This window comes from Ostrea edulis, chromosome 5 (assembly GCF_947568905.1).
Source record: "Ostrea edulis chromosome 5, xbOstEdul1.1, whole genome shotgun sequence".
Taxonomy (NCBI): domain Eukaryota; kingdom Metazoa; phylum Mollusca; class Bivalvia; order Ostreida; family Ostreidae; genus Ostrea; species Ostrea edulis.
Window position 1 is genome coordinate 31,047,822 of NC_079168.1, and position 13,469 is coordinate 31,061,290.

The window sequence follows — 13,469 nt, forward strand, 5'->3', positions numbered from 1 at the left end:
CTTCCTGTTCCGATATATAGTTACTTCCTCTTCTGATTTATAGATATCTTCCTGTTCTGGTTTATGCATTGTCAAGGAAAGGAACAAAGTGTAATCGACCGTGGGTTTCCGACGATGTGATCATCATGTGATTTACGTAACATGTGATTAGTTAGAATTGTCATTTGCAGTAGAAAAAACATTTCTTGTCCAGTAAAACTTGACAGTTCAGTTGCTGATCTAAAAATCAAAGTAGAGAACTGACAGGGCTCCACCATAAATCTGAAATTGAAAAGGGTCTTCCTCTGCCTAAGCCAAGTATTATGTATAAAATTTATGAAAATCTTTTATACGAAGCTGAAGTTAATGTGCGTTATAGAAAGTCCTGATGGATGGACAAACAAAACATTACCTGTCATCATATGACAGCCCCCCCCCCCCCCCCCCCCCCCCCCCTCAAATAACAGATGCCTCGACACCATTATGAAAGGTGAAGATAATGAACAGTGATCAATCTCATAACTCTTTATAAGTAATACAAAATAGATAGTTGAGCAAACATGGACCCCAGGACACGAGAGACATGGAATCAGGTGCCTAGAAGTAAGCATCCCCTGTCGACCGGTCACACCTGCTGTGAGCCCTTTACCTTGATGAGGTAAACGAAGTTATCCGTAGTCAAAATCTGTGTGTCAAGAATGGTCTATCAATCTATGAATATGAAAGCTCTACCTTAAATAGTTCAGGCGATATTGAATAGGTCAGGGTTTTTTTTTCTTAAAAAAGTAGGCCAAACTCCAAGATCAAACACCATTGTGTACAAGGTCTTGTCATAAAGAATCTACGTGTATATACAAAATATGAAAGGCCCAGCTCAAATAGTTCCGGATATATATCTAATCGGTTATGTTTTCTTAAATGTAGGTCAAATCAAGTTCAAAAGTCATTGTATGCAATATTTTGCCACAAGAAATATACAAATTAAATATACATACAAAAAACTCTACCTTAAATAGTTCAGGACATGTTGAATAGATAAGATTTTTATCCAAAAATAGGTCAAACTTCCTGGTCACACACCATTGCATTACACGAGGTTTTCCATAAAGAATGTATACACAAAATCTGAAAGTCCAAACTCCAATAGTTCAAGAGATATTTTAAAAGATTTTTCCTAATACTTTGATCCCTTATTGTGACCCCATCCTACCCCCAGGGACCATATTTGCATCTACTCTGTGTCGGAAAGCTTTCATGTAAATTTCCATTTTCTTGCCCTGTGGTTTTTGAGAAGATTTTTAAAGATCTTCCCTATATACTCGCATGTAAAACTTCGATACCCTACTATGGTACCAACCTACCTGGGGGCAATGATTTTAAATCTGCACTATGTCGGGAAGCTTTCATGTAAATTATAACTTTCCTGGTCCTGTTATTCTTGAGAAGATTTTTAAATGACCCTAACCTATTTTTGCATTTTCTTGATGTTCTTCTCTTAGAAGGGAGCATGGACTTTCATATGATCAAACTTGAATCCCTTTCACCCATGGATAATTTGTACCAAGTTTCATTGAAATTGGCCCAGTGGTTCTGGATAAAAAGATGAAGATGTGAAAAATTTACAAACAAATGGACAGACAGATAAGGTGATCAGAATAGCTCACTTGAGCTTTCAGCTCAGGTAGCTAAAAGCTTGTGAACTTTTGATTCGAAACTATATCTTGAACAGACTTCCCAAGTTTGATGACTATCGATAATGAACAAAGCTTTCTCTTGCTGGCCGAAAACTTCCCTGAAAATGGCAGCATGTATCGCATTTAGTACATGTTGTAGAAGTGAAATAAAAGCTTCACAATGCAATTCATTTCATAATCAGTTTACTTTATTGCAATACAACCATACCGATAAAGAAATGTAACATTTTCTCTAAATGAAAGACTTCTTTAGTAATCTCTTCTGTCACAGAACACGGACTAACCATGCACTGGTATCTCAGTATCCGAGCTGTCCAGTCTAAGACTAACCATGCACTGGTATCTCAGTATCCAAGCTGTCCAGTCTAACAAGGAACTCCTTCAAGGTGTTCACTATCATTCTCTGGACATTCACTTGTTCGATCACATGATTCTTTGTCCCAATTTTCACAGCGTAAAGACATGGTTTGCACAATACATGTTTTGCTTGTGATGCCGTTTTTATCTTGATTGTCCTGTAAGGTTTCCACTACACTGGTTTTCGTAGTGACATTGTCATTATCCAACCTTAAAACCACACAGGGCGGTACATCCAGTTTCAGAGTCTGAAGTATGTACTGTGAAATTGGGGCTTCCACCCCACAGATCTGGTAGATCCACTCCAGAATATCTCCTAAATCACATTCCTCCGTAAACTCAGGATCACTGTCAAGTTTCTCTATTATGTGGCACAAACAAACAGCTAAATTTACAATGATGTCCTGGGGAGAAAAAAGAAGAAATTTTAAATCTACATGGTCATGTTGTTGGTTTTGTATTTGTAGCACACAGAAAATATGTGTCACAGCAGGTGTGCATGATAAATATCCTTCCCTGCTCAAAGGTCATAATCACCGAGCGTAGGCCTAAATTATGCAGCCCTTTACCAGCAATGGTGACATTTCCATACGAGTGAAAAATTCTTGAGCCGGACATTAAATAACATACAACCAACCAACCATCTACAGCCCCCCCCCCCCCCCCCCCCCCACATGTATTTCAATCCAAATATTGACTTGTATTGCATATGTATCCCCCCCCCCCCCCCCCCCCCCATTAATACATATGTTCCTAAATTTTTGTCACTCTTCTTGTCAGGACACTTAAGGTAATTCCATCCTTCTAGAATTATAGGTTAAATCTTAATATTTGATTGTTTATTCTTCAAATAATATATCTTAGAAACAAATAAAAATTATAAAATAAGTATTTTGAGGTATTAATAAAATTTTTTTTTTTATCAATTACTTTAATTAGCACATATATACCTGTATCAATGTCAGAAAATTGCAATTTTCCTTAAACAGCATTATCAAAATTTCACAAGAACTGGTTAAAACAATATAATAGTATTCAAAACAATTCAATCTAATTAAAATCAGACTTCTTAGATCCACGCCGTATACTCTGCGTAAGTAGATCTGACATAACCCGATTAGGGGTCATGTTCAGATGAACTTTATGTCAGCCAATCAGTGCGTCGGCTTTGAAATTGTCGGTGTTCACAGTTCAAGGAAAATGGCTGTGATTGTGTGGTTTGAAAGAAAACACATCGCAGCTAGATGCGATGTCACAATGCACTGTTTACGTCGACTGGCGTTATATTCCTCACGTTATTTAAGTAAACCATCTTAAAAACTATTCAAATCGTACCTATCCCTATTCGTACACAAATCGGAATTCACAATTAATTTAATTTGGAAGTAATTCATATCGTACGTTTTGTTGTTTGTATGAACGGAATAGATTAGGCATTACTGCGAAAGTTTAAAATTCGTTATGCGAGAATATACAATTTTACAGTGTGGAATAAACTTCGTGGGAGAGGGGTTACAGCAATTTGTTTACGAATTGCCAAGAACCGCCTAAATAGCCATCATTGTCTGTATGGCGCAATCTGGCTGGCTGATAGTTCTCATGAATATTCCAAGCGAAAGGTCATGTGGACATGACCAACTATGGGGTTATGTCAGATCCTATTGTAGCGATTGTGAGCGTATTCTAGGATCTGATTTTAATTAGATTGCAAAACAATTTTATGAAACTGTTTCTTATAAAATATATACTAAATGTTTGTGAAAAATAAAGGAAATTTATCACAAAATGGACTTGATAAATAATTTAATGATAACAGAGTTATTACCCTTAGATTCACTATTTTGAAATATATAATTGATTATTAGTATATAACTTCGACTTTTGAAATATTTCATGGTTAACAAGATTTTTTACAATAGCTATTGAAAAAGACTCCAACAAAATTTATGTTCCTGTCATACGTAAATCTTATTAAATCATTGACTTTGCAGAATCTTATGACATCATAGGAGGGTGGAACTACATTAAACAGCGCTGTTGTATACATGTACCTGTGACAACACTTAAACAGCGCTGTTGTATACACGTACCTGTCAGGACACTTAAACAGCGCTGTTGAATACACGTACCTGTGTTCCTGTCAGGACACTTAAACAGCGCTGTTGTATACACGTACCTGTGTTCCTGTGACAACACTTAAACAGCGCTGTTGTATATACGTACCTGTCAGGACACTTAAACAGCACTTTTGTATACACGTACCTGTGTTCCTGTGACAACACTTAAACAGCGCTTTTGTAGTTCACTTGTACTCAGTAACATCAGCCGAATCAACCTGAGGAGCAGCTTCTCGAACTTCATCCACGCCACCTACAAAATGGAAACACAATGCTAGAGCTAAATTCATTCAGACGGCAGAGATGACCTTGGCCTTTAGCAATAACCAACTTTTACTTTGATGTTTAAGTTCACCAATAAGAAGCCATGATCTTGTATAGTTCAAAAAGTTATGACCAGGGCTCTAGTTGCACACAGACAAAGACAGAGTACAATAACTATCTTTATTTCAAAGCATATACAACATAAGTTTACTCCAAGTAATACATTAATGAAATTTTCTATAAAATATGAAGTTTGAAATATCTTGATGAAAAATTATCCTGTGTCATCTTGCAATCAATAATTCCACACTTAGTCTATCATGCAGACACAAACCTTTGGATTTGGAGATTCCTCCAGCATTTTCAGATAGTGGCTGCAGACCACTGAGGAGAAAGGAATGGCTGAATTTAAAGGACCTGTCCACAGCTCCTCAAAACCCCTCAGATTCTCAACTCTCCAGTCCTCAGGGAAGTGACACACTGAATAGCCAACAAACTTCAATTTTAACTTCTTATTAGTTCAATCTCGTAGTAGAGATGAAGAGGCCATTTAAAGATCTTCATTTCAAAGATTTTCATTAATCATCAAATCAAGTGTAATATTGCATACATGGTCCCTAACACTGCAAATATCAAAATCTCCTCGAACAGTTTTCCTTCAAAATAATTTATAATCTTACTCAATGAAAGACAAAGGTCCAATACCAGTTGGCCAAAGGATTTGAAAATTCCAGGGAGCCAGTCCTAAAATTGGAAAAATAAAGGTTAAAATTAGAAATATGTCCGTAGGACATGAATGCCTCCGCCCGATGTAACATTTGTAATGCAATATGAAAGTAAGAGACTCATGAGTCAACTTGGTCCATATTAAAAAAAAAAAATCTTCATTATATTTGCATGTAAAGTTTTTATCCCTTATTGTGATGCCAAACTACCCCATGGGCCATGATTTTTACAAATATAAATCTGCACTATGTCAGAAAGCTGCCATGTAAATTTGAACTTGTCTGGACTAGTGGTTCTTGAGAAGATTTTTAAAGACTCTTTCCTATATATTTTCACGTAAAACTTCGATTCCCTATTGTGGCCCCACTCTACCCCTAAGGGCCATGAATTTAACAAACTTGAATCTGCACAATGTCAGAAAGCATCCATGTAAATTTGAACTTTTCTGGCCCAGTGGTTTTGGAGAAGTCGAAAATGTAAAAAGTTTACAGACGGACAAAAGGTGATCAGAAAAGCTCACTTGAGTTTTCAGTTCAGGTGAGCTAACAATGGAAAGTTTTGATCAGAAACACTCTGACACATTATTGAGCCTTTGGCTCAAGTGAGCTAAAAAACCCAGCCTAGAGATTATCGGTACCTTCTCGTGGCCCGATATTCTCCCCCATTCACAATGGAAAATAGGTTGAATTTTTCATTTTGTGGGAAAAATGAAAATAATTAACACTTTTTTCTTTTAAGAAAATTATGCAGATTAAGGACGACCACAAGTGCGATTGAAGGGAAATATCTTCTTCATGTAAAAAAAACTTTATATCTTTTTAATGGAGAGGGAAAATCACTGCACACTTTTCCATTCACCTTATCATGAATTAGAAGAGAAATGCAGTGCTTTCACAATAGGGAATACACTTTGTTGTGTTAGTATCAGGGTTTAAACCTTTAGTGCACTTAGTCTGGTGTGGTGCTAGCCTTTATACAGGTAAATCTGAGCTGTGGTCAAGTCATATCACAAATGTATGCAATATAAAGAGGACCTTTGAAGTACTCTACTATATGCCCTGGTCATATTCAGAAAGGGACAAAAAATTCTTCATTAATTGCTTTGAAACTGAGCTAAACACTAAAATAGAAAATCAGGGTGTCAAGTCACTTTTGGTCTAAAAAATAGAGGATTATAGGAATTTTTTTTTGCAATTTATAGGGCAAATATAGGGATTTTTACAGCAGATTTATAGGGGAAAATGGGAGTTTTATTAAAGAATTTGTTTAAAAGTTTATTGTTTCTGTATAAAAATCTAGCAAGCATAGTATCTTACTGGAGAAGAAATAATATCAAACATTAACAAAGATGAAATCCTTTCAGATGTGGAGTTTTCCATCCAATAGACAGTTCTTATACAATCATCAGAGTATTCTCTTCATAACAATCCAATTAAATATCAATCTGGCATCAGCTCCTGGATTTTTTGGGGTTTTATTCTCTCTTTTTTTATTTTTTTTTATTATATCATTTTTGAAAATAGGACTGTCATTTTGGGGGGGGGGGGGGGGGGGGGGGGAGGGGGAGATGGGGATATATAGGGCTTTATAGGGATTTTAATGACTTAAAGGGAAAATATAGGAACCTTTAATTTTATAGGAAAATATAGGAATAAATAGGAACTTGACACCCTGAGAAATGGTGAGGTCAAGGTCATAAAATAACACCACAGTTGAATAGTTACCACTAATGTATCAGTGTAAGAGTTTTCATAAAAATATTGTCAATAGTTGCTTTGAAATTGAGCTAAACACCAAAATAGGAAATAGTGAGGTCAAGGTCACAAGGAATGTCAAGGTCATAATATAATGCCACAGTTGAATTGCTACAATTAATATGTATCACCATTTGAGTATATATAGTCATAAAATTTCAGTAGGAGGCCACAGTGATCTATATTTGGGTTGTGACACAGTGATCTATATTTGGGTTGTGACACATCTGTCTCCTAAGACGCATCAGCTGACCAAGTTTACACAGTCATAGGTCTCACAGTGTGAGTGACCAAGACATGAAAAAGCCGACCGACAGATGGAACAACCCAACCACAATACGGCCACACGATAGGTGTAGTATAACTCTATGTTCAGGAAGTAAAATGTACACTTCACATTAGGCTCATGGGCTGACTTTGAGAATCGTTGCTCTTTAAATATGTCCAGTTTCCTGAATAATTTTTCAACATGAATGAACGAAACGCAGACAGACATGTACACACAGACAGACTAAGTGAAATCAATCAATAGCCCCAATAACAGATGGATGAACATGTACATGGTGAAAACTGTTAACCCCCTAAACTTGTTTGTGCCAATGGGGGGGGGGGGGGGGGGGGGGTAGATACTGGTAAAATTCCCCCTCCCACCAAAAAATCATGAAAAAATGACATACAACACTCCTCATCCTAACCTGTCTTCCCTCCAGTATAATTCTAGTCTCCTCGAGAAGTTCCCTCACGGCTTTCTTCCCAGGGTTGACATTCTTCAGTAAAATGAATTTCAACATCTCTTTTATGTCTATAAGGACATCAGAGGGAAACCTCGTATTGTCAGCATGCTCCGTGGCAACAACCTCAAAGCTTGATTCAGCATTCCCTGGGGTCAAAATCTCTGTGGAGGTTAAGACCCGACTCTGATTCAGGAGCTGGGATTTCAATACTCTCTCCAATTCCAATGTCAACTCTGACTGAAACATTTCTAGAAATAACAAAAGGAATTTTCATTTCTTAATAAACCCAAACAACTCTAAATTGTCTTGCATTCTTTATCTACATGTACATACTGTACTCTCCTTAAGAAATTCAAAAGATGAAATTCAAAAGATGAGACGAGATTCCCAAAACCAGGAAATTCTCAGATTATTGTGAACTTCGAATCTTACAGGAGCACTTGTTTAATTGCAGTAAACTATATTATAAAATCAATCATTCAGCCAGTCTTTTTAATTTAAACGGTATCATAAAATCAATCATTCAGCCAGTCTCAAATGGGTTTTTTATTTCTTGTTAAATGACTTACGGACTGTGTTGTGTAATGACGTATGGACTGTGTTAAATGACTTACAGACTGTGTTAAATGACTTACGGACTGTGTTGTGTAATGACTTACGGACTGTGTTAAATGACTTACTGACTGTGTTAAATGACTTATAGACTGTGTTAAATGACTTATGGACTGTGTTAAATGACTTACGGACTGTGTTGTGTAATGACTTACGGACTGTGTTAAATGACTTACGGACTGTGTTGTGTAATGACTTACGGACTGTGTTAAATGACTTACTGACTGTGTTAAATGACTTATAGACTGTGTTAAATGACTTACGGACTGTGATGTGTAATGACTTACGGACTGTGTTAAATGACTTATGGACTGTGTTAAATGACTTACGGACTGTGATGTGTAATGACTTACGGACTGTGTTGTGTAATGACTTTTGGACTGTGTTAAATGACTTACTGACTGTGTTAAATGACTTATGGACTGTGTTAAATAACTTACATACTGTGTTAAATGACGTACGGACTGTGTTGTGTAATGACTTTTGGACTGTGTTAAATGACTTACTGACTGTGTTAAATGACTTATAGACTGTGTTAAATGACTTATGGACTGTGTTAAATGACTTACGGACTGTGATGTGTAATGACTTACGGACTGTGTTGTGTAATGACTTTTGGACTGTGTTAAATGACATACGGACTGTGTTGTGTAATGACTTACGGACTGTGTTAAATGACTTACAGACTGTGTTAAATGACTTACGGACTGTGTTAAATGACTTACGGACTGTGTTAAATGACTTACATACTGTGTTAAATGACGTACGGACTGTGATGTGTAATGACTTACGGACTGTGTTAAATGACTTACGGACTGTGTTAAATGACTTACGGACTGTGTTGTGTAATGACTTACGGACTGTGTTAAATGACTTACAGACTATGTTAAATGACTTACAGACTGTGTTAAATGACTTACGGACTGTGATGTGTAATGACTTACGGACTGTGTTAAATGACTTACGGACTGTGTTAAATGACTTACGGACTGTGTTGTGTAATGACTTACGGACTGTGTTAAATGACTTACAGACTATGTTAAATGACTTACAGACTGTGTTAAATGACTTACGGACTGTGATGTGTAATGACTTACGGACTGTGTTAAATGACTTACGGACTGTGTTGTGTAATGACTTACGGACTGTGTTAAATGACTTACAGACTATGTTAAATGACTTACAGACTGTGTTAAATGACTTACGGACTGTGATGTGTAATGACTTACGGACTGTGTTAAATGACTTACGGACTGTGATGTGCTTGTTGATCCAGGAGTGAACCTTCTCCTGTGACAGCCTCGTGGATATCGCGGTGGATGTCTGCTTGACATAATCCGACTGCTCGTCTGGCAGCAGTAATTGCACCAGTGCTCGGATTCTTTCTTCACAATAACTGAAATGAACACAGTGGTTAGATACTGACACCCAGTTGATTTTTAGACCATGTTTAGTATATGCAGGAAAAATCTTGAATTTTAGAAACCATTAAAAAAAATAAATTCACATGCTGCACTACTTTACTATGGGATCCACCGGCTAATTTTCTATGACTATGCCATCTAAATTTAACCATTTCAATAAAATATTACATATATATTACTACTCTCTCTAAACATGCTTTCAAATTACTGACAATATCTTGCATAATACCGGTGCTATTTCATAAATGTAAACTTTCGTATTCTACCCAGCAGTAGCTATTTTTGTTTGAATTCTATTTCTCAAGACGCTAACAATCACATTCATGTCCTTTGTTACAATAAAATTCACTTTTTCTGTTTTTAATGTTGTAAAGTGCTTTGGATAAATTTCTCTTCTTAAATCAGGTGTGGTGTAAATTCTTTTATTATTATCACTATATTATTTTTGATCCTTATTAAACTTCAATATTTCCTTCAGAATCTTACACTAACCTGCCCACTTCCTCAGACACCACTGCTTTTGCCTGTATAACATGATCTTGTGCAATCTTCAAAATATCATGCTGCAATTTGTCCTGAAAATAAAACACAGATTATTTTTTTTTCTTTCTACTTCTACAATTTTTTTCTTCTCTTGTTTCATGGTTATTTTTATTAGTACATATATATTTGATTATCACCAGTGTGAGATCGACTTTACCCATGTGAGACAGCCATGTGAGATTTTTCTGTCTCACACTGCTGCGACGTCATTTGATTGTGACGTCATATATTTTCTATGATTTATGTTACACGGTGAATATTTACGTTACACGGTGAAGTAAAAATATTCTGCATTGTTATCTTTAAATTTTAATGTATATAGCTGGACAACCTTGGGTTTTTTAGTTTACACTTATAGTGTAAACCATTTTTGGGTATGCTCTTTCTGCCTATCTAATTAGTTTTTCCATCAAAGTTCAAATGAGGATTTTGATAATTTAGAATTTTCTCAAAGCTCCTAAATTTATACACTAAACTGTAGGTAAAATGTGAGAAAAATAATCCTTCATTATTTACTCGTGTGGGAAAGGGAAATTCCACCTCTGGAACAAGATTCACTGTCTAGGACTCGGCAAAGCCTCGTAATAGACTGCAATTCTATTAATCTCTTGTATTCATATATTATATGTACATAAGTACATGCGTTTGATTCATTGTGACCTTGATGTAGGGAGAGGCTGAAATAAGCTATGCCTGCTGCCTGATCCCATTCACTTATTAGTGAATAAAATATTGTTTAAATAAAACATAGATATATTGGGAGTTTTCAATATCATCTAACCTTCTTAAAAAATGCTAAAACTTAAATCCTTCCTTTCTGCTACTGAAAAAAATATATTAAATTGAGTACTTTGATATTAAAAGATAATACAGGTAGACTATAATGGGTAACTAGTATGAAGTATAAAAAAATAAAAATAAAAAAAATGCAGATAAAGACACACATGTAATTGAGCAAGTATACACCAAATCCACAATCAAACAGATTTTAATCATACCACACTAATGGTTTCCATTGCTCCATTCATATTAAAGGAGTCAAATTATACCTATCATACAATAGCTATGGAAAGTATGTAATTGTTGTAATCACATAATTACAAGCTTAATCCCAACACATCAAAGACAACCCTGTCCTCAGATCTACCTGTGGTATCTTTTGATGTGTTATTGGTTATTTCTACAACCCTGTCCTGTGAGCTACTTGGAATATCTTTTGATGTGTTAGTGGTTATTTAGACAACCCTGTCCTGAGACCTACCTGTGGTATCTTTTGATGTGTTATTGGTTATTTAGGGTTTGGTTTGAGTAGTAATGCAGTGCAGGTATAAATTCAGTACTACCAGTCAATTCCTTCATTATTTGGAATTCATAAAACAGTGTACAATGGAAACTAAGCAGCTGGTGACCTGTGCCATTGAGCTGAACAGTCTACTTGTAAAACATCAAAAAGCTGAACAACAACTGAAATCTATAGGTTTGATTTTAAAACTCCTTTTCTCATGACACAGTCTACTTGTAAAAAACTAGAAAGCTGAACACAACTGAAATCTACAATTTTGATTCTTATATATCCTGTATGTGTAATTTCCTCCATCCTAACAAATGAATCCTGATTGTGAATTTGATACAAAATGATGAGAACTGATTGTAAACTAATACCTTACTTAAATGATCGCCACAAAATGATGAGAACTGATTGTAAAGTAATACCTTACTTAGATATTATTATTATTATCACCACAAAATGATGAGAACTGATTGTAAACTAATACCTTACTTAGATATTATTATTATTATCACCACAAAATGATGAGAACTGATTGTAAAGTAATACCTTACTTAGATGATCGCCACAAAATGATGAGAACTGATTGTAAAGTAATACCTTACTTAAATGATCGCCACAAAATGATGAGAACTGATTGTAAACTAATACCTTACTTAAATGATCGCCACAAAATGATGAGAACTGATTGTAAACTAATACCTTACTTAGATGATCACCACAAAAGTTTTGTTCAAAATACTTTTAAAAAGTCAATGAAAGCACATGGGAGTAATTTACCACTAAAATCTCCATTCACAGACTCCTACATTGACAGTTTGTCTGCACGGATTTTCGCCTCTCATCTACAAGAGCAGGAAAGTATGTACACCAACTTACTTATGAAGAAGTCAGTGGCAAGTGGTCTCAAGAAAGTCTACCGAAACTTCAAAGAAAATACCAGGAGGAACATCAATGCCTTATCTCATGAAATTATCAGTATTCTACAACCAGGGATCCAGCTTTCTTCTGTGGAGGATCCATTAGAGGTGTTGTCAAGTTTCAGGGATATTGACGATTTTGTAGGTCAAGCAACAAGGACTTTCCTCGTCTTTTCACGCAATTCATAAAATATCCAACCGAGAAACTTTAACATGTGAGAGCCCGCTGGAGCAGTGTGTAAATGTTAGCAGTTCGATGTACAAAACTTTAACATGTGAGAGCCCGCTGGAGCAGTGTGTAAATGTTAGCAGTTCGATGTACAAAACTTTAACATGTGAGAGCCCGCTGGAGCAGTGTGTAAATGTTAGCAGTTCGATGTACAAAACTTTAACATGTGAGAGCCCGCTGGAGCAGTGTGTAAATGTTAGCAGTTCGATGTACAAAACTTTAACATGTGAGAGCCCACTGGAGCAGTGTGTAAATGTTAGCAGTTCGATGTACAAGTATAAGTGGAAAACCTTTAATTTGTGATTACTAGTGCTTTTTAATTTCTCTGTACTAACTATACCGTTCAGTTTTTTTAAAATTAAAATTTGTAATTATGCAATTGTTATTCTAATTCCACAAGACTTTGTATTAGTTCATTCGTCAAGGAATTTCACACATCTGATTATGATGAAAAAAACTTAGCTACCACTAAAATTTTCAGTATTAGTACACCTACATTTATAAAGCTCGAGTATCTAAAACTCGTCACAAAAAAATCAGTGTAGAATAAGGCAGTGATCTGAATCTCACTTTATCACTAAACGATGTAGTGGTCTCCCAATCACCTTTGATCCACCACAAATAATGTTGAATCTCTATACCACATAGTGGTTTGAGCAGGGAGGGATTTTTATTGTGTTACACCTTCTGTGACATGGGGCCTCAGTTTTTGCGGTCTCATGCCCCATTTAGTCACCTCTTATGACAAGCGAGGGGTACGAGGATCTATTCTAACCCGCAATGAAAGAATGTAAAAGTGATTATAAAACAATTAGTTGGAATGTCAAA

General features: G+C 35.8%; 1 protein-coding gene across 1 annotated transcript in view; it reads right to left on the reverse strand.

Moving 5' to 3' along the window:
* Window positions 1–1,839: 1,839 nt before the first annotated feature.
* LOC125649901 (codanin-1-like) overlaps window positions 1,840–13,469 on the reverse strand; it is a 33,403-nt gene continuing 21,773 nt past the window's right edge. Inside the window, exons 20-26 of the mRNA XM_048877749.2 lie at window positions 10,154–10,236; window positions 9,488–9,633; window positions 7,587–7,873; window positions 5,092–5,155; window positions 4,746–4,891; window positions 4,293–4,400; window positions 1,840–2,434 (exon numbers count right to left, since the gene is read on the reverse strand). Coding sequence (XP_048733706.2) covers window positions 2,039–2,434; window positions 4,293–4,400; window positions 4,746–4,891; window positions 5,092–5,155; window positions 7,587–7,873; window positions 9,488–9,633; window positions 10,154–10,236 — 1,230 coding nt within the window. The 3' untranslated portion in view covers window positions 1,840–2,038. The remainder of the gene's footprint in view (window positions 2,435–4,292; window positions 4,401–4,745; window positions 4,892–5,091; window positions 5,156–7,586; window positions 7,874–9,487; window positions 9,634–10,153; window positions 10,237–13,469) is intronic.